This window comes from Hipposideros armiger, unplaced genomic scaffold, assembly GCF_001890085.2.
Source record: "Hipposideros armiger isolate ML-2016 unplaced genomic scaffold, ASM189008v1 scaffold_292, whole genome shotgun sequence".
Lineage (NCBI taxonomy): Eukaryota > Metazoa > Chordata > Mammalia > Chiroptera > Hipposideridae > Hipposideros > Hipposideros armiger.
In genome coordinates this window covers 210,046-236,928 of record NW_017731642.1, presented here as the reverse complement: position 1 = coordinate 236,928, position 26,883 = coordinate 210,046, and the positions used below count along the sequence as shown (strand labels likewise).

Genomic DNA, 26,883 nt, shown 5'->3' with positions numbered 1-26,883 from the left:
AGCTCAGCGAGAAAGCCGGACTCAGGCAAGGACCGAGGACATGCCTACGGAAAAAGAACGCTTTACGCCCGGCCATGCCACCTTCCGTCTGGTTGGGATCTGAGGGCAAGAGAGCTCTGCCCCACACATGGACTTTGTGCCCCCACCACAAATGAACCATGGCCCACAGCTCCTAAAGTCCTGCAGCCCAAAAGGTCGCCATCACTCCCGTCCACTACCATCGCCAGTGGCTGGCAGAGGATTAGCTAGCTACAAGAGGCTTTCCAGAAGAGCTGGCCGACCAGGCGGGCTGGAAACAGCAAAACACTTGGTAGACACCGACCTTCGTTCATGGCACAAATGTTTATGCGTGCCCACTCTGTGCTGGGCGCTAGGAATGCTCTGATGAATCAGAATCGGCCCAGACTCCAGGCGCTGGAGCATGACGCGGCGCCCACCCCAGAATCCCTTCCACCATCTAACCTCACAGCCTGGATCAGGGGTGGGAGAAGCTGACGCTTTTACACAGCCTCGCCTTCCTGGGCTCAACTCTAAAGCCCCGCCTCCTCGGTGCTTTCACGGCTGTGCCGTAAAGTAGAGAACAATCTGCTCCAGAACAGCCCGCCTCCATCTTTACGGCAGGTCGCATTCCACGCCTCCAAATATGGCGTCCCCCATTTAGGCAGCGGCGGTTGTTTCTGCCCCAGCTGGTCGGGGGCAGTACTGAGCTAGGGTGGTTGTCTATCTAGATCGACTTCAGAAAGCTGCAGTTAAAATTCGTTTCTGGTCACAGTTCCAGGAATCTATCCTCCTCTGAGGATCCGGAGTCGCCGCTTCCTTCTAGTCCCTGCAACTTCCTCCTCTGTCCCTGGTTGTTCCCCGCGCTACCTCCGGACACTGAAGTCCCTGACACTCTCAGACTCAAACTATGAACCTTCCGCAGCTGCTGTTGGGCTTGCCCCGTTATCTCGGGGCCTCGGGTCCCTCGCGGCGCCTTTGGTGGTCCCCGTCCCTCGGCAGCATCTTCTCGGTGGGCTCCTGGCGTGGTCAGTCCTCCAGGTCCCCGGCTCACTGGAACCAAGTGGTGTCAGAGGCGGAGAAGATCGTGGGCTACCCCACGTCCTTCATGAGCCTCCGCTGCCTGCTGAGCGACGAGCTCAGCAACATCGCTATGCAGGTGCGGAAGCTGGTGGGGACTCAGCACCCTCTGCTTACCACAGCCAGGTGAGCTAACTCCCTTTCCCCCTGACACACTCGCACCCACTCGAGTCCTTTTTCCTGGCCGACACATACTTCTTGCCTAACTCAGAATGGCTCTCTGCTGATCTCTTTTTACCCCCTTCCTTTTCTCAGCCCTCCTAGGCATTCAATGTTGCCTCTTTTCTAGTTCACTCACTTGAACATTCTTCCTCGATTTGCTTAGCTTAGCGGATAAGTGGTTTTCTTTTGAGAAACACGTGTACGCTTTTCACGTTTTTGCTTAATTATTGATGGTGAAGATGCCTCAGTGATTTGTGGAGAAATTGAGTAGGGATGTGGGTTTGAGTCACTTTGTAGAAATTTTATTTTTAAAGCGGGATGGATTAATTTTCGGTTCCACACTATTGAAGAGGCTACCTCTAGAAAGAATGGGGAGAGGGGAGATAGACTGAAAGTAGACAGTTCTTGTCAATGCATGTCCCAGGCTTGAAGTCAGAATTGATCCAGTCACTAGTCATTATCCTCTTGGGATTTTTATCCCTTATGCTGAGACTGCTGTGAAACCTGCCATTAGAATTTGAAGAACAACTTTTGCTTCCACTTAAAAAAAACACACACAAAAAAAACACCTTTTTATTTGTAAATAATTTCAAACATTCTTAAAAGTTGCAAAAATCAAAATAGTACAATGAACACACTTGTATACCCTTTAATCGGATTCACCTATTTTTTATATATATATATGTATGTATATATATATATATACACACACATATACACACATTATTCACATGTATATATAAAATATACACACACAGACACATATTTTTTTCTGAACCATTTGAGGATAGATTGTATACATTATGGTCCTTTATCTCTAAATACTTCATTGTGTATTTCCTAAGCATAGGAATATTATTGAAATAATTACAGTAATCACCTTAAGCAAATTTAATATTGCTATATGCTTTAATCTGTTATTGATATTCCAATTTTGTTAATTGACCCAATAATGTTCTTTATAGCATTCTTTCCTCTTCTGGTACCAGGATCCAGCCTAGGATCAGGTATTGGCATTTAGTTGTCATGTTTCTTTAGTCTCCTTCCATTGGGAACATTTCCACAGCTCTTCTTCACTGTTGTGACTGGAGCAGTGGTTCTCAAATGGAGCAGTTTTGCCCTCTAGGGAACGTTTGGCAGTGTATGGAGATGTTGTCACAACTGAGATATGCTATTGGCATTTAGTGGGTAGAGGCCAGGGATGCTGTTAAACACCTTACAATGCCCAGGACAGGCCCCAACAATGAAGACTGATGTACCCCAAAATGTCAGTAGTACCAAGGTGGAGAAACCCTGGACAAAAATTATCTATCTATCTATATATATATAGATAGATTATTTTTATTAAACTTTTATTTTGAGATAACTATAGATTCATATGCAGTTGGAAGAAATAATACAGAGAGATCCAATGTACCCTTTAACCAGTTTCTCCCAGTGGTAACTAACGTCTTGTACAACTATAGTATTATATCACAAGCAGAATATTGACTTTTATACAGTCAAGATGCAGAACAACTTCCACCACTACAAGGATCTCTCATTTTGCCCTTTTATAGTCACCCTGACTTCCCTTGCCCACCTCTTATTTGAATTTCTTGAGACATCTCTAATGTCTGGTTTTTTTTAATGATTTTATTTTTAAAAAATATTTATATAAGTATAGGTGGTATACAATCTTATATTGGTTATATTAGTTTCAGGTGTACAAATATAGTTATTTGACATTTTTATACTGTACAATGTGATCATCCCACTAATTCTAGTAATCATCTGTCACCTTGCAAACTTATCACAATATTATTGACTATATCCCTCGTCCCCTTTTCACCCAAGCCTCCACCACCTCCCTTCTGCTAACCACCCCTTTGGTCTCTGTTTGTATGAGTCTGTTTTTGTTTTGTTTTGTTTTTAGATTCCACATCTAAATGAAACCATACGGTATTTGTCTTTCTCTGCCTGACTTATTTCACTTAGTATAATATCCTCTAGATTGATCCATGTTGTCGCAAATAGCAAGGTTTCATTCTTTTTTATTGCTGCATAATATTCCAGTGTGTGTGTGTGTGTGTGTGTGTGTGTGTGTGTGTACACACCACATCTTGTTTGTCCATTTATCTATTGAGGGACATCTAAGTTGCTTCCATATATTGGCTGTTGTAACTAATGCTGCAGTGAACATAGAGATGTGTATATCTTTTCAAATTAGTTTTTTTGTTTTCTTTGGATAATAAATATCCAGAAGTGGAATTGCTGGGTCATATGGTATATCCATTTTTAGTTTTTTGAGGAATCGCCATACTGTTTTCCATACGAGCTGTACCAGTTCGCAGTTCCACCAACAATGCACAAGGGTTCCCTTTTCTTCGTATCCTCACCAACACATGTTGACTTTTTGATAATAGCCATTCTGACTGGTGTGAGGTAATATCTCATTGTGGTTTTGATTTGCATTTCCCTGATGATTAGTGATGTTGAGCATCTTTTCATATGTCTGTTGGCCATCTGTATGTCTTCTTTGGAGAAATGTCTTTTCATGTCCTCTGCCCATTTTTCGATTGGATTGTGTAATTTTTTTTGTTATTGAGTTGTGTGAGTTTCTTACATATTTTGAATACAACCCCTATCACATATATCATTTGCAAATATATTCTCATATTCAGTGGGTTGCCTTTTTGTTTCGTTGAAGGTTTCCTTTGCCATGCAAAAGCTAGTTTGATGTAGTCCTATGTGTTTATTTTTGCTTTTGCTTCCTTTGCTTGAGGGGACACGTCCAAAAAGATATTACTTAAACTGATGTCAGATAGTTTACTTCCTATGTTTTCTTCTAGGTGTTTTATGGTTTGGGGTCTTACATTTAAGTCTTTAACCCATTTTGAGTTTACTTTTGTATATGGTATAAGACAGTGGTCCAGTTTCTGTTTTTTGCATGTATCTGTCTACTTTTCCCAACACTACTTGTTGAAGAAGATGGTCATTGTTCCAGTGTATATTTTTACTTCCTTTGTAATAGATTAGTTAAACATATAAGTGAAGGTTTATTTCTGGGCTCTCTATTCTGTTCCATTGGTCTGTGTGTCTGTTTTTGTGCCAGTACCATACTGTTTATTATAGCTTTGTAGTATAGTTTGAGATCAGGGAGCTTGATACCTCCAACTTTGTTCTTCTTTCTCAAGATTGCTTTGGTTATTTGGGATCTTTTGTGGTTCCATTTAGATTTTAGGGTTATTTATTCTAGCTCTGAGAAGAGTGACATTGGTATTTTGATAGGAATTGCTGAATCTGTAAATTGCTTTGAATAGTATGGTCATTTTAACAGTATTAATTCTCCCAATCCATGATCATGGTATATCCTTCCATTTATTTGGAGGCACCTGTAATTACTTTATTATTACAAAAGTTACCAAATAGCAATAGAGTGATTTTATTTCTTGGCATCATTCCCAATTACCAGGAATGTCATGTTAAAGAATGGACTACTCTTGTCCTGTAGCTGGAATGTTAGTTCTCTAGAGATTCAAGATAATACATGCTCAACACACAGACATATATATATTTTAAAGCTTAAAAATGGAACTAATGAGTTTACTACCCAATTGAAGAAATGTAATTTAAGCAATCCTGTTGAAACTATCAGTGTACTCTTTGGTCCACTTCTCTGACCCCAACTATACTGGATTTTGTGTTTGTTTTTTCTTTTTATAACTGTATGTGTATTTCCCTAAATAATAACATGTTTAATTTTGCTTATTGTAAACTTTATTAATATAGTAGTTAATTGCATAGTTTGCCATAACTGCTATGATATTGTGTGACTAACACAATATTCATCCATTTTGTGTTTAACTGTACTTCATTAGTTTTTCACTGGTGTGTAAAATCCTACTATGTGAATATACCACAGTCTTCTTTGAATCAGCATTTGGGTTGTTTGTATTTTTGGTGTTATGAAAAATACAACTTTGAATATGCTTGTACATGTCTCCTGGTGTACTTGTCTTGAGAGACTAGATAAAGGACTGTAGGTACATTTTCAGCTTTAGTAGGTAATACCAAATTGTTTTCTAGAGTGGTTGTACCAATTTACAGTCCCACAAGCAGTGTTTGAATTCAAGTTACTTCATGTTCTCTCAATGCTAGAACCATGAGGTTTCTTAATTTTTGCTAATCAAATAGTGGGTTTCTGTGTGTGTGGTGGGGATGGTAGTATTAGCTGTGGGGATTGTAGTAACATATACCATTGTGTGTATTGTAGTCTGTAATAAAGCCTATAATTGAAAAGGGCAGAACTAGAAAGAGCCTTATTATTGTGTATATTCTGAGAATTGCAATTCATCTACTTAGTTGCCAGACTAAAGGGGCCTTGCAGAAGATCTCTTCTGAGGCCACCAGAGACATGATAATGAAAGCCTGTAAGACTTAGTGGCTTTGAAACTTTCCTGACTGGAGTCTACCTTGCCTACCTAGTCCCGTATTATAGTGAAGAATTGGAGAGGAACAAAATAAATGTTTCAGCAAACATCTATGAATTGCTTTGTTTTATAAGAAAGGAAAGCTAATCTGCATGTAGTTTTATTACATTTACTTTGATAGTGTGTTGCTAATTATTAGTCTAAATTCACAGATAGCTAATGAACAAAAAAAATTTGGGGACAGTATATATATCTGTATACACTATGTATTATGTATGTATCTGTTTTAGCAAAGGAGCAGATATTTGATCCATAGGGTAGGCAGATTGTGGTTATTGTAAGTTATAGCTAAAAACATGGATTAAGCAGCTATTTTATTTTACATGCTGTGCACTTTACATCGTTGAAATCTTATCAGCAAATCATTGATAATTAAGAAGATGATGTTCTCAGCATGTTAGCCAAAGGACATAATGACCCTGTGTAGTTGATATAGTCAGGACCATAGGAAACTGGATTTGGTAAATTCTTTTACAGTACCATTTTACATTTTGAATTCTGTTATTTACTTAAATCGATATTCTAACCCCTTATGTCATTTTATTTTTTATTTTAACATACCATATTATGGTAGGTTAGAAATGAATCATGTCTATGGGCCAGCCGAGTGGCTCAGTTGGTTAAGAGTTGACGTAAGAGCGCGAGCTCTGAGCAACAGGGCCTCTGGTTCGATTCCCACATGGGCCAGTGATGCAGTGCCTGAGCCGAGCTGCCGCTGAGCGGATGGCTCAGCTGGTGAGAGTACATGCTCCTAACAACAAAACTGCCTGTTGGATGGTGGGCTATGCCCACCTGCATCTAAGACTGCACTGGGCACCTTGAGCTGAGCTGCCACCCGGATGGCTCAGTGGACAGAGCATTCTCTCTTAACAACAAGGCTCTCGGTTGGACTCCTGCATGGGATGGTGGCTACGCCCACCCGCAACTAAGATTGAACACAGCACCTTGAGCTTCGAGGCCACAAGCTGCCGATGGGCAGCCAGATGGCGACTGGCGCCCTCCACAACTAAGATTGAAGAACAACTTAGCTGGTCCCCTCCTCCAATTCCCCAACACTGTTCCCCTCCCCTAATCCCCCAATTAAAAAAAAAAAAAGAAATGAATCATGTCTAATACCCCTAAAATTTAGATGAATGGTGACATTTTTGTCAAACAGCAGCAGGAGACAAAAGGAAATCAACATAATCATTACTCACTACCTTTTCTTTCTTTACCTAAGCCATCTCATCAAGAAAAGGGATAAGAGCCTAGAAGTATACTCATTAATAGTTTAATTCAGAAATGAGATTAAATGTAAAATCTTGAGATTTAGTGAGATAATGATTGTATTACTAAGAACCATGTAGCGATTAGCTAACTTTTTACCATTATTATTCTACATTTTCTAGGATCTCTCTGTTGTAAGCCCCAGTTAGATAAATAATCCTCAATTAATTAATTCAATGCTTATTGAAGCTTATGGGGGAATATAAAGATGTATAAAACATAGGGCCGGCCGAGTGGCGCATTGGTTAAGAGCTGACTTGGGACGCTGGCTCTGAGCAGCAGGGCCCCAGTTCAGATCCCACATGAAGGCCAGTGACACTGCCCTCTACAGCTAAAATGGTGAACAACAGCTTGACCTGGAGCTGGGCTGCCGTGAGTTGCCGGCGATGGCGTAGGCTGCAATGTAGCTGCAGTGGGCTGCCATAAGCTACCGTGTGTGGCTGGCAGCCAATGTAAGCGGCTGGCAGCTAATGTGAGCTGCCGAGAGCTGCTGTGAGCGGCCATCCAATGGCCAGCGGCGATCTGCCTCACCCGGGAAGAGCGCAATAATACCAACATGGGCCAGTGAAGCGACATCCTCCACAACTAGACTGAAGAACAAAACGACAGCAACTTGTCTGTTCCCCTTCCCCCGATTCCCCAGTAAAATCTTTAATAATAATAATAATAATAATAATAATGATAATAAAACCATGAACTGTGTCTTTTGATGAATAGACACTTTATTGGACATAAATATATTTACAGATATCTAACAGAAGTAAATAAATGACTTGTGGCTAATGAGTAGTAGAGATTTATTAGCTTTTATATTTAGAGGTACTAGAGTGGCCTGGAATTATAGAGAATCTTTCATGAAGAAATTGGGCGATGGGAATATATTACATATTTTTTCTTTGTGATTCTTTTTTCTTCTTTATTCCCTAGGCTATCATACCTTTACTAGGCATAGAGAGGACCTTAAAAGCAAGGACAAGTAGTGCAATAAAGTAAAAATGAGCAGAATGAATAGAGCTAGAGTAGCTAAAACAATGTTAAAAAAAATGAAGAACAAAGTAGGAGGAATCATGCTACCTAATATCAAGTCTTATACATAACTTCACTGATCTAGTCAGTGTTGTATTAGCAGAGGAATAGACAAGCCAGATTGAAATTGAGAACCCAGAAATAGATCTACCCAATTGATATTTGACAAAGATTCAAAAGCAATTCAATGAAGGGAGAATAGTCTTTTCAACAAATGGTGCTGGAACGATTGGATATTATAGGCAAAAAAAATAATAATAATAATCTTGACCTAAACCTCACACCATATTAAAGAAAAGTCAATGCAAAATAGATCATTGTGAAATCTGTATAAAGTACATTTAAATGTGAAATGTAAAACTAAAACTTTTAGACGAGAACACAGAAGAACATTTTTGGGAACTAGTAGAGCTAGGTAAACAGTTCTTAGACATGACACCAAAAACCCAGTTCATAAGAGAAAAAAATCAGTAACTGAACTTCATCAAAATTAAAAACTTTACTCTGCAAAAGACTTCACTAATAGGATGAAAAGATTAGCCACAGACTGGGAGAAAATATTTGCAAACCACATATCTGAAGAAGGACTTGTATCCAGAATATATAAAGAACTCTCTAAACGCAGTGGTAATGAAACAATCAATAAAATTAGAAAATGGGCAAAAAGAGCCTACCTATAAAGATGGCTAATAGCATATGAAAAAATGTTCAACATTATTAGCCATTAGAAAAATGTAAATTAAAACCATGATGAAATAACACAACATACCTATTAGAATGGCTAAAATAAAACTGGAACCAATCCAAATGTTACTCAGTGGTGAATGGTTGAACAAACTGTGGTACATCCATACAATGAAATGCTACTCAACAATGAAAAGAAATGAACAATTTATTTACACAACAACTTGGATGAATCTCAAAATAATTATGCTGATTGAAAATACGAGCAGTCTCCTTCCTCAAAAAATTAAAATTAGAATTACATATGATTCAATCGTTTTACTTCTGGATATGTATCCAAAAGAATTGAAAGCAGGGTCTCGAAGAGATATTTGTTTACCCATCTTCATAGTAGCATTTTTCACAACAGCCAAGAGGTGGAAGCAACCCTGATGTCCATCAGTAGATCAATGGATAAACAAAATGTGAACTATACATGTATGGGATGTTATTCAGCTTTAAAAAGGAGTGAAATTCTGTCACATGTTACAACATGGAAGAGTCTTGAGGACATTATGATAAGTGAAATAAGCCAGTCACAAGAAGACAAATACTGTATGATTCCATTTATATGAGGTGTTTAGAGTAGTCACATTCAGAAGCAGAAAGTGAAATGGTGGTTGCCAGGGGCTAGAAGGAGGGGGAAATGAGGAGTTGTTGTTTAATGGGTATAGAGTTTCAGTTTTACAAGATGGAGATTGGTTGTACAACACTGTGAATATACTTAAACCTGTACACTTAAAAATGGTTAAGATGGTAAAATTTATGAGTATTTTACCACAATTAAAGAGAAAGTCAATCTCAAAAGTTTGTATACTGTGTGATTCCACTTATACAACATTCTCAAAATGACAAAACTGTAGATATGGAGAACAGATGAGTGGTTGCTGGAGTCGGGGACAGTGTGGAGCAGGGAGGAGTGAGTATGAAGGTGTTTTGTGGTAATGGAACAGTTTGGTATCTTGATTGTGGTGGTGGTTACATGAACCTATACATGGGATAAAGTTGCATAGAACTGTATACACCTACATACACGAATGAATGCAGTTTTTTAAAAATGCTGAAAATGAGGGCCGGCCGAGTGGCTCAGTTGGTTAAGAGCTCGCTCAAGAGTTTGAGCTCTGAGCAACAGCAGTTCGAGTCCAGCCCGAGCTGAGCANGCTCGCTCAAGAGTTTGAGCTCTGAGCAACAGCAGTTCGAGTCCAGCCCGAGCTGAGCAGCCACTGAGCTGCCAACAGGTAGCAGGATGGCTCAGAAAAAAAAAAAAAAAAAAAATGCTGAAAATGGAATAAGGTCTGTAGTTTTGACACTTGTTAATTTTTTGGTTTTAATATTGCACTACAGCTATATATTGGTGGAAGCTAGATGAAGGATACATAAGACTCTATACTATTTTTTCAACTTTCTGTGAGTCTATAATTATTTCATTATTTTGAAAAACTTAAAAAAATCCCTTCAAATCGAGAGAGAAAAAATGAATGAATGAATGAACGAATAAATGAACAAATGAACCAACAGTAGGTAAGCCTGGGAGACAGGAGACCTGTGTGCTCTAGTTTCATCTCTGTTAGTAGGTAACAATGTGACCCTGGGCAAGTTATTCCATCTCTCTGATCTTTAGTTTCCTACGCACCAAGGTAAGGAGTTTGACTAAATGATTTCCAAAGGTGTTGCCAATTCTAAACCAGTGTAGAAATTAGTGTGGTAACTGAATGTGGCAGGCGAGGAAGCCATCCTCACTTCTCAAGCAAGGAGTGAGCAGATTGAAGACAATATGTGATACAAATCTGTAGTCCTTTTCCTACTATTTAAAAATCCTAAAAGCTCAGAAAACAATGTTTTTTTCAGACTCACAAATTTGACCTAAACTGATGAGGCTATTTATAGTCTTTCTTTATCCCACTTAATGTGGATATTCTTGCATTTTACTGCAGAAATATTAATGTGTTTGATTACAGGGTGCTGCCCCATAGCTTGCTGGAGTGTTGGGTAAAAGGCACCTTCCTAACATCAGGAAAAAAATTATATTTGGAAAGATATTTGGTTTCCAGGACTTCGAACGAGGTATTGTGGGCCTGTCCAAGCTGGACAGGGGTGTGTAGGATGGAGTAGAAGCCCAAGCATGTGATATAAATGGGGATTGTGGGAGAGAGGCTGAAGGTAGTGGCAGTGTATCAACCCCCACTGCTTCCCAGCACAATTTGCACCCTGTGGTTCATTACCAGCTTGCTAATTAAACCCACTTGTGCAAAATATATATTTTTATTTCTAATAACTTAAATTTGTATAAATCGTCATTTTTAAGTAGTTTTATCTTTTATAAATTTACTTCATATACTACTTACTGTCAAGAACTTAAATGCTTTTAATAATCATACGGAGAACATGTAATTGTTTTAAAGATGATGATTAATACATTTTTCATATAGAATTGATTACATTTTTGTTTAAATATAGCTGATTTTATGGAGCAATGTGGCTTTATTTGTTTTAATTGATTGACTCGACAGAGTTGACTCTTAGGATTAAATTTTTGTTTAAATACTCTCTTTTTACTTTTGCCTTCGAAACACTCATCTCTATTTCAGATTTAGATAGATGGGATTAATTTAGTATGCAATTACTGGAGATAAATTATGACGTTTAGTCTCTCTCTTAGAGGGTATTGATTCTATGGTAGAGACATGTTGTTCTTGACTGAGTTCACTACAGTTACTTAGCTATCTATAAAAAACCTGATTAGTCTTTTCTGCATGGTAAAATTCTTCAGAGCTCTTTGAATTTATTATTAAAAATTTAATTTTAGTCTCTTCCATGTTTATGAAAGACCCTTTCTAGATTTAGTTCTGTAATTACTGACAGAAAACCTACATTATTTATGAAGGACTTTTTCTTGGATGACTAGGAGAAAATTATAAATTTTAATTCATTCCACAAATATTTGAGGTGCTCTGGGCATAGAGTGTACAAACAAGAATAAGACATAGTTGCTGCCCTTCAGGAATTAATGAGAGACAGTATAGTAAGCATGAGCTCTGGAATCAGACTATTTAGATTCATATCCTGGCTGTGCTACTACCAAGCTCTGTGATCTCAGGCAACATGCTTAACCTCTCTGTGCCGTAATTTCTTTATTTGTAAAATGAGGGTAATAATAGTACCTATGTCTTAGGGTTTTATGAAGATTAAATTGGCAAATATAGGTAAAGTGCTTAGACTAGTTCCTGGCACATAGAAAGTATCCAAATATAAGCAATAATCATTATTATTAGAAATTCATTTTAGTTGGGGAGATGTGCAAATAGTCAGAGTGCCTTGAGATAAATGCTATAGTATGTGTGAGCAATATGCTGTAGAGACAGAGAGCAAGAAAAAAATAAATCTCCCTAGAGAAAACTGAAGACTTTCAAAGGTGAGGTGATATATGAGTTGGGCATGTTGGATTAGAAGGCAAGGACCAAATCAGGGAAAGAAATTAAGACACAAGGAATTGCTTAACAAAGTATAAGGAAGTAGTTGTTTGGTGTGGGCTGAACATGGGATAGGATGAGGCAAAAAGGATAGGTTGGAAATGGCTACTTCCGCCAAGATGGAGTAACTAATGCTAGACTTGTCCTTCCACTGTAAACAGGTGGAAAACTAGATAATGTATATGAAACAACTATATTGTACTTGGAGTACAGGCAGCACTGATCCCTGTAGGTGGGAAAACAAATGAGCTGAGAACTAGTGGGTTGTTCAGAAAAGTCATGACGCATTTTTGCAACGAAAAACAGAAAAAAATACGTCATGACTTTTCCGACAACCCAATAGGATCATTCTGACAGTCTGCTGAGAGGTACTTTCTGAATAACAGCACAGAGAGGGGGCTCTCAAGCAGAGGGTGGTGGAATTCTGAGTTGAGGAGACAGATCCGATTTGGGGGAGGCTGAGGCAGCTGGAAATTGTTGGACAGAGTACAGAAGAGGAGGGAGCATGCAGAGAAAGGCTCCAGAAATCCACGGTGCCCACTGAGTGTGCTGTTGAAACTAAACAGCACATGCATAGGATGCAAGTCCATAAGACTGGGGAACCAGAAGCTGTACAGTTCTCAGAGTTCTTCCAGAATTGGGAGACATTTGACTTCTGACTGGACAGTGTGGAAGGAACAGCTGGGTACTCTAGAGACCTCAGAAAAGTTATGCCTTAGTAGTAGGGAAAAACCAGCGTTAGAGTACAGCATACTCTGGAACCTCCCTAACAGAGCTAAACAGCAGCCTCACAAGCTGACTCAAAAGTAATTGAACTGCCGTTGACAGCATACCACAACTCTTTAAAGGAGGATAATAAAACCCAGACACTCCACAGCAAAATATCACAATATCTAACACCCAATAAAAAATTACAGTACGTTTCAAGACGCAAGAAAGTATGACCCATATCCAGGAGGAAAATCAGTCACTAGAAATAGATCCGTAAGGGACAGAAATGATAGAATTAGCAGACAAGGATTTAATGGATTTTAACAGATATTTTAAAATAGCTTTAAAAATTACCATTATCTCGGAATCTTCTTGGAAGGTTATTTCATTGGCTCCAAAGATATTTTTTTAGCAAATTGAGCTGGTTTTAGCTTTAGAATTCTGAGGCTAGAGATAGGTCTAGTGAATATTATATCATACTGTAAAAAATTAGCAGTAATGTTTTGAATTTTTAAATAATAATTTGCACAAACATATCCTTTATGGTGTTTAATAATTAAAAGGGCTTTATGACAGGTGCTTTCAATATCCTAAATGGTTAAATATCACCAAATAAATGGAATTTATTTTATCCTCAGAATAGAAGTGGCTTCATGAATCTTCTACTTCATCAACATTTCTCCCTAAGTTTAGGCTATTTCTTTCATGTTGCTCTATAAAGGAATGTCATTTAGTTTCACAGGACTAATGCTATAGTATATACAGATAGTATATATGGTATATACAGATGTTTATACTATAGTATATTCAGATGTTTATACTATAGTATATACAGATGCTTATTAAAAGCATTTTTATGTAGTTTGATTATTTTTAAGTATTTATTTTCCCTCATACTTTGTGTTATGTAGTACTCATGACTAAAAACAAGTGTGAACATATGCTAATAGAGCATGCGTGGTACAATTTTATGAGTACATGGAAAGAAGCTCTAGAAATGAACACCTAGAAGCTGGTGGTCCTGGCCCCAGCATTTTACTCTAACTTTAAAAATACTTATGAATATACCTGGTCAACTTAGAAAAAAACTGCGGTGGAGCTTTTCCATCCTGGATGATGTTTACTATTTCTTAGGATGAGTTAAAAAAGAAATGTCTTTGATTTTGAATGTATGTTAGAATAGTATGTTCATTTGTTAAATGGTTGGGGTAATGTCTGTATCCCTACAGAAGGCAATACTGGGAGCTTGATGGTTTACTTTCCCTACAAATTATATCGAGTTTCTGATGATCTGTCAGTCATCCAGTGAACAATTTATTTTAAATTCCTGGTAGATGTTATCCTGCCACCTGTTTGCTGCTTCTACCACTTTCATTTAGTAGTGGGCTAGGGAATGCAGGCTGATTTTAATTTTAACTTCGAATTCCAACTAATTTTAGTTTAACTTAATTACAGTGAAAGCACAATATTCTATAAAGAGCACTGCAACAGAGGGAGGAATAATAGATGAGGTTGTAGATAAGAGCATGGGCTTGCGAGCTTACCGGTACCTGGACTTGAATTCCAACACTGCCATTTCCTAGCTGTATGAATTACAGAATTCCCTGAGCCTTGTCACCCCATCTGTAAGAGAGATGGAATTGTCGTTATTCCTGTGTCACAGGATTCTAATGAGGATTACGTTAGACAGCACACTAAAATGTTTAGTGTAAGTGCTCAATAAACATAGCTGCTGTTATTAGCGATTATTTGTTCCAATAATTATATCTCTATGATCTTAGGTTAGTTTTTTGGTTTTTTTTCCATTTGCCTAAGTTTGCTTGGAGGATTGTTTTAGGAACCCACAGAAATATGACAGATGCAAATCATTTGAAAGGTATGCTGCACTGTACAAATATAAGGTGGAAGTGTAGTATTATGACTGTTGTCGTTAGAAATATGAGCAGTTGAAGCTGTGTGGTATAGAGGAAAGAACATAGTTTTGGAAGCAGACTGACATGTTCAGACCTGGCTTACATCATTTACTGGCTGCTGTTTGGGCACGTTAACTACTGAGGGCTTCAGTTTTCTCATCAGTGAAAATAATACCCATCTTGTGGAATAATGCTGATCTAACTGTGAGGTTTAAATGAAAGGCCTAGGTGACAACATAGTTTTCTTTCCCCCTTCCTAACTGGAGAATAGGAAATTTCCTTGGCGAAGACAAGCATCCTTTCTGAAGCAAAATATAATTTTGGATTACAGTTGATTATATTTTCATTAATGAATTGCAAGTAAAACAGGATTGACTAATGGTTTAGGAGGATGACTAATGGATTAAAAGGGTGAAGGAAGTTGAGATCGCTGGTTAACATATGTTAATGAGATTTTAGAACTCTTGAAGTTTAAGTGGTTTTGTATTAAAAAAAAGTCCAAAATATGAATACAGTTGGCAGCTGTGGATGTGTTAACAAACCTAGACAAAGTAGAAAATAGTGAGCCGAGAGTGTCTTAGATAGACGAGAATAATAAGTCAAGATGTTTTGTAAACTCTACGTCATTTTAGCAATGAATACGGTATCATTTTTTACCCTTTCTAAGATTAAAGGGGAAACATCTGGAGATGGAAGATCTCACAAAATTTTCTTTCTGGGTCTAATATACTCTTCTCCATGGATAAATTGAGTGCTATCTCTTTAAGCAGCCATTGCTGCTACTGGAACCATGTGAGCACTTATATATTTCAATAGTTAGGAGCCTAAGACAAGTATTTAGATAGGATGATGCCCAGCCTAGATTTATGGTTTATAAGCAAGGTGTCTCCCTCTTTATATACCTATCAAATCTTGAAATACCACTGAGTCACACTTTGGTACAAGTTTCTTGCAGAGAGGCCAGACAATTAAATTCACAAACTCATCCTAGAAAAAGTGCTACATACCTCATTGCTGAATATCACTATGGTCACCTTCGAAGTACTCCCCTTGGGAAGCAATGCATCATGGCCAACGCCTAATCCACCCTTCAAAGCAATTTTGAAACTCTTTTTCTGGAATGGCCGCAATCAGAGCTGTCATCGTATTACCCTTGATGTCATCAAAATGTCTCCCTTTCAGTATTTCCTTTATCTTCGGGTAAAGACATTTACCCGAAGACAAGGAGTCATTGGAGGCCAGATCAGGAGGGTGTTCCAATACAGTTATTTGTTTACTGGCCAAAAACTCCCTCACAGACAGTGAGTGCCATGTGAGCTGGTGCATTGTCATGATGCAAGAGCCATGAATTGTTAGTGAAAAGTTCAGGTCTTTTTTGTCTGACTTTTTCACGCAGCCTTTGCAGCACTTTCAAATAGTAAACTTGATTAACTGTCCATTTGTTACAAATCTATAATGAATAATCTCTATGATTATCAAAAAAGGTTAGCAACATCATTGCAACAAGTTTGCAAACTTAATTGTCAGACCTCATAGATAAATTCTACCCTTCTATGGTGTGGAGTCATAGACTCTTCAGTAGCTTTCCATGTTCTGTAGGATACAGTTTGGCCTGTGCATAGCGAAACATGCCTTCCTTCCTCTCTAGTCACTTCTGCCACTCCCCATTTTCCACTATAAGCCGTGGCCACAGGAAGTAAACCATCTACATTCATATCTAGTAAGCATTGCTTTACCTTTAGGACTCAACTAAACTGTTAGGTCTTTTGCTAAGCATTCTCTGATTTCTCCAGGTTAAATTGCTCATCCCCAACTTTCTGTCTCTTTAAAAAATCAGAAGCTGTACACCATTGAGCTTGCATTCTCCATGGCCTTGATCTTCTGGTGTCAAGCAGTGACTGCCCTCTTTAGACTGGGCATGTGTTATACACTTTAAATATATACGATTTGTCAATTGTTCCTTAATAAAGCTGGGGGGAAAAAGATTGGGTATATGTTCTCCAGTTCACCATTTGAGATGCTTCAGTTATAGCTGGCCACTTCATGGATTAATTTGCTCATCTGGATCCTTTATTTTTGACCTCTGATTTAGGTATAGATATCTAAAACTGTGAACTTTTGAAAGAGATGATTTTTGTCTTTATATTCTTGTTGCAGAGCATTTACTTGACACATAAAAAGCCTTCAGTTAAGTACTCACAGAACTGAACTGAGTAAAACCTTTCCTACCCAGAGGATTTTGCCCTTTTCCTACCTCTTCCTTATTCATTACTCTAATTAGATAATAATATTTATTGTACATATTATTCTTCATAGTGTAGAACATGGTTGAAGAAAGTGATAAACTCTTCCTGAACACAGAGAAAGAAAAAAATGCACTAAATTGTAGCAGGCATGATTAAAATTATAGGGAAACTTTTACTAGTTTTAACATTTGTTAGGAATGGATTACCACGAGATGCTGTTGCATCCATTTATTTTACAATCTTCCACATGATTGGCATATACCTTTTCAAAGACAGAGGAAGAGCAACATAACATTCCTTATGAGTCTGTGCACTGCGCTAGTGAATGATCAGAATGTTTCATAAAATTTTGACATCTAATATATATATTAAAATATATTAGCTTAAGACATTGCAGATTTAGACAGAATTTGAGAACAAAGTCTGTTCAGCAGGTGCACAGCTTTTGCAAAAAAAAAATTGTCCATATTTTGCTCCTTTATCAGGAACAGCTGTCTCCAAATAGTGCTTCATACTGTTGGGAAATTAATTACAAATTCAGGAAGCAACCTGTGTTTCATGATTGTGATTTGTAAAAATAATTTAGATGTATGCTATCCACAAGTCATTTTTTTTAGTAAAAATTCTATCTAAATCCTCATATTTTTGCATTATGCATAAGTATCATAGTTTAAATTCTGGATCCTCCAAGTAGAAATATAAGAAAGGGCTCGTTGAGGATGGAACGGCAAACATTTCTAATTGGAAAGGTCCTCATTTTTATTTCTGCCCTCCTGCCCCTCCCCTTAATCAAAAACCAAAGCAAAACATCTGGAGTAGTTTAAGCCGTATAAATACTCGTAAAAGAATGAACCCCTAATCATAAAACTTTTCTGGCACTGAAAAATGCTTTTGGGTAGATAGAATCACATGACTGGTAAAAATATCTTTGAATTCATAAAGGCTTTCACAAGTCATGAGTGCAAAGTTGGGGCATACTGGGGACGGAGACCGATGGCGTTGTTCACGTGCGTTAGGAGGAAAGCAACCCATTAGTACACACAAGGGTTCTTCCCTCACCTTTTCCCTTAGAATGTTCTCCAATAAAGGTAGCTTATTTCTTGTTAAATGATGGTTGTTTTACTTTTAAAGACACCAAAGATAAAAATTTATTTTTATTCTCTTTTCACATATTTAAACAAGTTTTGCTGCAGAGAGACAAAAGGAAAACAGTGTCCTTCAGAGCCCCTGTCTTCATCCTCTGCTTTTTAGTTCTTTAGTTTACTTTAGTTCCCTGTAAGTAAGACGGAGGGCAAGAGGAGGAATAATAGCTAATTGTTGAAAAAAAAAATTAGTAGCAGTTAAGGAGGGGAATTGAAAGGTATAGCTTATGTTGCAGTTAATCAACCAGTATTTATTGACCACCTACTATGTATTAGAGCACAATGAGGGTTATATTGAGGTAGAAATGGTTCCTGTAGTCAGAAACTTAGAGTATTCTTGAGGAAACAAGATGTGTAAACAAAGTTTAAATAATGATGCAGCATAAAAATAATTTGATAGTAATTGTTAGTAATTCCCAAATGAAGGGTTTAGTTTCATGTTACATGAGTTCAGGACAGGTGTAGACAGACGACTGTGCGCTGGCTAAACTGGAGGACTTCATGGAAGAAGAAGAATTTTGAACAGCTGCTTCGAAGAATAGGTAGAATTTGGAGAGATGGAAAATAGGAAGAAGTTATTTCTGCCCTTCCCTTTAACTGGAATGCCAAGCATGGAGATCAGGAAGAACAGAGTTAGTAGCCTGTTAATTTTGAATCAACATCAGCAGTGAACCATATGGGAGAATTTTAACTTTAATGAGCTGGAGAAAACCTCTTAATGATTTCAGCATATTGTAAGTCCCCTTTATTCAGGGCTATAAAATAAAAACAAAAACAAATATAAATGATGGAAGGACATAGAGAGAGTGATGTCACCCAGGATATTCACTATGAAAAGAGCAATATTGGATTATTAAATGTGTCCATTTCAAGCAGTTTAATCGAGGGGAAGAACACACAAAGAAGATGTGTGTCTCTAACTAGAGAAACCTTCCCTTTCAACTGCTCATAAGCCTTGGTAACTGCAGAGCATCAAATAAGCTTTCAGAGATTCTGATCCTGATACAAATTACCATTCTCAAGAGGAAAAGGTTTCTAGTATGCCTTCCTTCTTCCTTACCCTCAGAACGAAGGTGATTCTATTTTTCAAGATCGTGTTAAAGAAGATATTGTCATTCTTGCCATTGTATTCTCTTACCCCTTTTTCCTGTCTGTCTTTCCTTTAATATATTTATTGTAGAATATACTTATCAGTATGTTTTAATAAATTATCTATTTAAAAATATCTATACTAATTGTCATTTATAATTAGATATAAATAGAGATATAGAGAGTATCAATTTCATGGTGAATGGGCATACACAGTCTCTGGGTTGCATGGATTGTTTTTTAAAGCAAATCTGGTCAAGTTTTGTTTGCTTTTAGACTGGAAATGAATGACTTCTCTTCAGGAACCTGGAGGAATCATAAAGATAAAGCAAATGTTACTGTATCAGGCATGGTAGTTTTTCTGTGAAACTAAAAAATCCAGTAGGGTTTTTAGCATTAAATTTATAAAAACCTCTAGTTGAAAAGAGCCTTCTTTAGTATGTTATTTGATTTTTTTAAATTAATTTCATTTCTATATAAAACATGTCCCTGTTAGATAATACAGAAACTTAATTTAAAACTAGTCATAATTTTACCACTAAGTGGTATTACTATTTTAATATATAGGCTACAAGACTATAAAAATGAATTTGTCTCATATGTGTATTTTTGTTTCTTGCCTTCCTGTCCTAGCACTGTGTAGAGAATTGCTTTTAATATTAAATAGAGATAATTTTAAACAACTACATGGTATTCTAGTATATTGATAGACCGTAATATAATTCATTATCCTCTTTTGTTGGCCATCTTTTCTTCTAAATTTTTCACTATTGTAGATAGTACTGTGATAAAGAAATTTATATGTATATCATTGCACATTTGTTTATTTCCTTAGGATAAATTCCTAGATGTTGAATTTTGGGGAAAAAAGGGTATGCATATTTTCTTTTAAAAATATTTTAATTTCTATCCATAGCATATAGGAATGCCTGTTTTTCCTTGTTCTTGCTAACCTTGGATATTGACAATATTTGCCAATTTGATAGGTGCTAAAATACCTTTTATGTTGAAAAAAATTTTAATACTAGTAAGATTGAATCTTTTTTCTTATGTTTATTGGCCAATTTTACTTCTTTTGTGAATTGTCTGTTTATATTTTTTGCTCGTCATTAATTGCATTTTTATCTCTATTGACATACATATAAGAGCTCTCTATATATTAAGGGTTTTACTTTTTTTCAAATGTATTTTTTCCAAGTTTTAAGTTTTATTATGGCTTTTTGCTGAACAGAAGTTCTTTGGTTTTTCTTCTATCCTTTTATTTTGTAATAAATTCACAAGAAGTTACAAAAATAGTACAGTGATGTCCCTTGTCCCCATTATCCAACTTTCTACAATGGTAACATCTTGCATATCCATAGAACATTATTAAAACCAGAAAATTCACACTGATATAATACTGTTAACTAAACTACAGATGTTTTTTGGATTTTGCCAGTTTTTACATGCATTCATTTGTGCATACGTGTGTTCTATAAACTTTAATGGCATGTATAGATTTGTGTAACTACCACGATCAAAGGATAGAGCTGCTGCATCACCATGAGGACCCTTCCTAGTGCTGCCCCTTTATAGCCTCATCCTCACCTCTTTCCAAACCCTGGGCATCCATCCATTGATCTGTTCTCTATCTCTATGCTTGTCATTTTGAAATGGAATCATATAGTATGTAACCTTTTGAGACTGGCTCAGCATAATGTCCTTGTGATCCAGCTAAGTTATGTGTGTGTCGATAGTTTATTCCCTTTTATTGCTAATTAATTTTCCATTGTCTGAATGTACCATGGTTTATTCATCCATTTACCATAAGGCCCAAGTTTCAGCTGTTACAAATAAAGCTGCCATGAACATTCATGTGTAGGTTTTTATGTGAAGATAAGTTTTTCATTTCTCTAAGATAAAAGTTCAGGAGTGTGATTGTTAGATTGTATGATAAATGTCATACTGCCAAATCGTTTTCCAGAATAGCTGTACTAGTGTACGTTTCCACCAGCAATGTATGAGAAATCCGATTCCTCCACATCCTTGGCAGCATTTGGTATTGTCAGAATTTTTTTTTAAATTATAGCTATTCTAATGTAATATCTCATCTTGGTTTTAATGTACATTTCCTTAAAGACTAATGATGGTGAACATTTTTTCATGTGCTACTTTGCCAACCTTGTATCTTAACTCATTTTATTTTAAAGATTTTATTGCGGAATCAGGGAAGGGGAACAGACAAGCCGCTGTCCCCTTGCTCCTCAGTCCAGCTGTGGAGGACGTCACCTTACTGGCTCATGTTGGCATCATCACTGCTCTCTTCCCAGGTGAGGCAGACGCTTGCTGGCCATTGGACAGCCGCTCACGGTGGCTCACGGCAGCTCCCGTTGGCTGCCAGCTGCTCACACTGGCTACCGGCCACTCACAGCAGCCCACGGCAGCCCGTTGCAGCAGGAGCTGCAGCCTACGCAGATGCCGGCGACTCACGGCAGCCCAGCTCCAGGTCGAGCCGCTGTTCACCATCTTAGCTGTAGAGGGCACAGCGTCACTGGCCCTCATGTGGGATCCGAACCCGGGCCCTGCTGCCCAGAGCTGGCATCCCAAGCCAACTCCTAACCAACATGCCACTCGGCTGGCTTGTATCTTAACTCTTTGGTGAAGTGCCTGTTCAAGTCTTTTTGTTCATTTTCAAAAGGATTGTTTGTTTTCTTACTGTTGAGTTTAGAGAGTTCTTTACTCATTTTGGATGTTAAGTCCTTCAGATATGTGATTTGCAAATATTTTGTTCCAGCCCGTGGCTCATCTTTTTATCTTGTTAAGGGAGTCTTTCACAAAGTAAAAGTTTTTAATTTTGATAAAGTTCAGTTACTGATTTTCTTTTCTTTTATGGATCGAGTTTTTGATGTGATGTCTAAGAACTCTTTTCCAGCCCTAGGTTCCAAAGATGTTCTCCTATGTTTCCTTCCAGCCCTAGGTTCCAAAGATGTTCTCCTATGTTTCCTTCTCCTAAAACTAAAAGTTTTAGTTTCATGTTTCACATTTAAATCCATGATTCATTTTGCATTGGCTTTTGTATATACACTAGCGTGAGTTTTAAGTCAAGGTTCATTATTTTTTTGCCTATGGATATCTAGTTGTTTCAGCATAGTCTCCTTCCTCCATTGGACTAATTTTGCACCTTTGTCCAAACTCAATTGGTGTATTTATATTGATCCATTTCTGGGATCTCAGTTCTATTGATCTGTGTCTCTGTTCTTCTGCTGTACTACACTGTCCTGATTGCAATGGCTATATAGTAAGACTTAACATCAGATGAAGTAAATTCCTCCTACTTTAGTAAAACTGTGGTAGAATAAGCATGTCTGTCTATATCTGTCACTCCTGGTGCTGGCAGCAAAACCTGGCACCTCTTCAGTCTGCCCATGTATGAGACTGGTTCTGGCTGAAGCCAGTAAAAGATGACAATATTCTGTTGGGGTGAGCTTCTGAACATCCAACTGAGCACAGGGTGGGAGGGAGAATTTTTGAGAGAATAGGAAGTGGGTCCTAATGATTACACAGAGAGAAGACATCATTTAAAATTATTTTTGTAGAAAATTTTCCTTCAGTGGTATCAATACAAGACTATTACACAGTATTTAGAATGGCATTGTCCTGCTTGAAAGCAAAAGATTAGATGGCTTAAGTACTCAAGGACCCTTCTGTTGTTTTCATTTTATCCGCTGTTGTCAGGGACTCGGGTTTAGGTTTCTACAGCAACCATGGTCTGAACTACATAATATCAACACTTTGTGTGCATGTGGTGTTAACTCTGATGCCTTATACTACACATGGCAAAGCGACAGTTGCTATGGAGATCAATCTTGGGACACACTTAGATGATAATGGTGTCTCTCATATGTGGATTTTGCTGCTGAATGACCATGAGGTGATGCTGTGAGTTGACCAAGAGATGCATAACACTTTGTCAGTAATTTCTCTAGCTGCGAATCACACATCTGAAAACTTTAAGTTATACATTTGCTCACAAACATACTAAAATGTGTTTGTTTTGTCTTGTTGTGTTTTGTTTTGTTTTAAATATATGAGCTTGATACCTGGAAAATCTGACTTGAAAGAAATGAACATCAGAGGAATTTGAGAGCCCTTCTCTTGACTAGTCTATACCATTTCTGAAACATACTGTAAAAATTCAAAGACTAAACGGCTTATGTAGTTTTAGTAGTTTCATAATAGAATTAGTTATCAGTAGAAAAGTGAGGAAAACACAATTCTTATGAATTACTCTCATTTAAATATGGGGCTTTGGGCTAACAGCTAATAACAACCTATTTCTTGGAGAAGAGTCATTTGAACCCACAAATAAGAAACATTGAGGAAGGTAGAGTAAGGGATTAAATTTTTCTTTTCCTTCCTTCCTTCCCTACTGGGAATGGGGAGAAAGCATGGCATTGGTATTCTTTTTTTCCTCTTTAAGCTGATTACTTGATATTAATATGCAACCAGGGTTGAGAACCATTGCAGCAGAGTAAGTTTTCATCTAGAATCTTAAATTTTATCTAAATTAGTATATTTGTATGTATCAATAGAAGTAATATGAACATTGAAGAAAGTTTAGTAAGGGCAGTCTTATTATCTTTGTTAATTTCCTATTGCTGTGTGAAAAATTACCAAAAATTGAGTGGCTTAAAGTAACACACGTTTATCATCTTACTTTTCTGGAGGTCAGAAGTCTGTGGGTTAAAAATCAAGGTGTTGCCAGAGCCGAGTTCCTTCTGGAGGCTCTAGGGAGAATCCATTCTTTGCCTTTTCCAACTTCTAGAGGCTGCCCATCTTCCCTGACTTGCTACAACGTCACTCCAACCTCTGCTTCTCTTGTCACATCTCCTTTTCTGACTTTGACCCTTCCGACTTTCTCTTTTAAGGATCGTTGTGATTATATTGGGCCCATCCTGGTAATACAGGATAATCTCCCCATCTCAAGATCCTTAACTTAATGACATCTGCAAAGTCCCTTTTGCTAAATAAAGTAACATCCACAGGTTCCAGGGATTAGGACCTGGACATCTTTGGGAGGGGAGGTGGGCAGGGATGGGGGGGTGTAGATATCCAGCCTGTCTTACCAGCTTAACATGATTATCACTTTGGTATTTTCCTCCTAGTCTTCTTTAATCTGCATATTTGTATTTGAATGTGATCATCTCGCATATACAGTTTTCTATCCTTTTCTACTTAGTCTTCATAACCATTATTTTAAATAGCTACGCAATATTCCATACATGATTATATCATATTTTACATTATTTTTACCCTGTTGTTGGATTTTATGTTGTTTCAGATTCTTATTGATAGATCAAGCTGTGATAAATACTTTTGTTTATTGGCTATACCCCATGAGGTGGGAGTACTTAGCCAAACATTATAAACATTTTATAGTGTTTAATTCAAATTGCCAAATTGTATTTTTGAAACATTCTAATCAATTTATTATAAGACAAAATCAGCAAGGTATGAGCGTACCAGTGTCACTATATCTTTGCCAATATTGGTCATTATCATTCAGAAGAAGACATTTTTACTAATTAGATGAAAAAGTGTTACCCTGATTTAAATTTAATTTACTTGAAGTTGTTATGTTTCTATTTATAAACTTCTATTTGTGTGTTTTGTTCATTTATTTCTCATGATCTGAGTTGTTTCTTATTAATCTTTATAAAATCTTTACATAGTGAAATTATTGTATTATATGCTACAGATTTGAAATTTTAAATGCTTATATCTGTTTTTTTCTTTGTAATTCTTCTATTTTCTCTGTGCTTAAGTTTTTCCACCTAACAAAGGTTTGCAGCAAATACTCAGTTCTGTTTTCTTTTACTTCTTTCATGATGTAGTCACTGCCCTCAGCAAATTGCTAACAAGCTGAGAAGTTTGGGGACTTACAAGTTCAGACGTACTGTATGACTTACTGTACCAAAACAAGTACCAAATTAATTTGGTTCCGTTTACATAATTTATGAAAATTGAAAACAAATTTTTGAAAGGACTAGATAAGAAATCTAGCAATTTCAGTGCATTCCTAAGATGTTTATTGCCCTTTGCTAGAAGGTTTATTCACCATACTGTCATGTGTGTTCATGCAGATAATTGAGAATTATAGTAAGTTATCTTAGTCCATGATAAACAGAGAGAATGCACTTTAATTGCATTCTAATTTATTATCTGGTGAAAGGAGCTTGCTAACAAATCAACCCGGATATGACTTATTGGATAGCCTTTGCACTTAGAGGAATAATCAGTCTATAATCATAAACAACATGACCCGTTCATCTTCCAGATTGCTATCATATTTATTACCCTCAGATGCCTGTGCCGCGTTTCTTTCCTGTTTGTTTCCCATTTCATGGCTCATGTGCCCCCACCCTGCCTGCTGGAAGTTTGTACAATCCTGTGCTTACAAATTCTTTTTCATGAAGTAAGGGTTAGGCATATGCCTGAAAACAGTTCCATCACTTTACCATAGAATAAAATGCATTTCCCCCCAGTAACAGTAAATAGAACAAACTTTCGCCATAATACACTAATTTTTATTCTCTGCTGCCCTGGTAAGAACTAACACAATTCTAATTCTATAAAGAAATAAAAATTTTGCGCCCTAGATTACACGTAGCCACCACATCCTTTAATTTCCCTATTACTTCCCGCTGGTCCAGAAAAGGAGGTATGCAAATTAACCTGAAAGAACAGCCGCCCCTGTTTCTTTCTTTTGAGACACCTTGTGCAGAGAATTGGTGTCAGGGAGTAAATTTAGCCAAGTGATGCTGTTCTCTGATGCAGTACCTTCATGTAATTCTACCACCTAAGGCTGGTGGCAGAATGAACAACCTATGAAACTAATTCCACAGAATAATTTAAAAGTTTGTAGCATTACATTTCCTCATTGACCCAAGTCTTTTTGAATACCACTATGTTAGGTGGGCGCTGGAATGAAGCTAAAGTGTGTGTGTGTGGCGAGGGGGGGGGGACACAAAACAGTGTAGAACAACCTAAAAGAAATGTACAGCCAGCCTCCTCAATGTAGTTACAATCAAGAGTTGTTAATTGCCTTCTCTATTTCGACACCCTTTTTCCTTCTCCTCTACCTTAATAATTTTAGTTGGATCTACCTATCCTGCTTGGTATCTTTAGCAACCAAAGAGGATAATAATCCTTATCTGAGAGTATTAATTTAAAGAAAGAAATATAAGTTTAAAAAATTGCCACTAATATTGCAGACAAATATATAGTTTTAAGAGCTTATAGAAACACAATAGAAAAATGGGAAAGGACATGAACAGATAGTTACAGAAAAGGAAATATAGATGGCTCTTAAACTTATGAAAGAATGCTTTGAAACTAATAAAAACAAAAACAAAACAAGAATGCTTAACCTCACCTAAAAAAATAAAAATGCAAATTAAAACTTCAGTAAGATATCTTTCTAACCTATCATCTTGGTAAAAATCCAAAGGTTTGGTAACTCAATCAGTTGTCCAGGCACTTTCATAAGCTGTTGGTAGGTGTGCATAATTTACCAGTATATGTCAATATTACAAATGCCTTTACCT

General features: G+C 37.2%; 1 protein-coding gene across 1 annotated transcript in view; it reads left to right on the top strand.

The window, feature by feature from the left end:
* Positions 1-625: 625 nt before the first annotated feature.
* The window catches only part of PDSS2 (decaprenyl diphosphate synthase subunit 2), a 225,644-nt gene continuing 199,386 nt past the window's right edge, over positions 626-26,883 (top strand). The window contains exon 1 of the mRNA XM_019659006.1: positions 626-1,203. Within this exon, the coding sequence (XP_019514551.1) occupies positions 908-1,203 (296 nt within the window). The 5' untranslated portion in view covers positions 626-907. The remainder of the gene's footprint in view (positions 1,204-26,883) is intronic.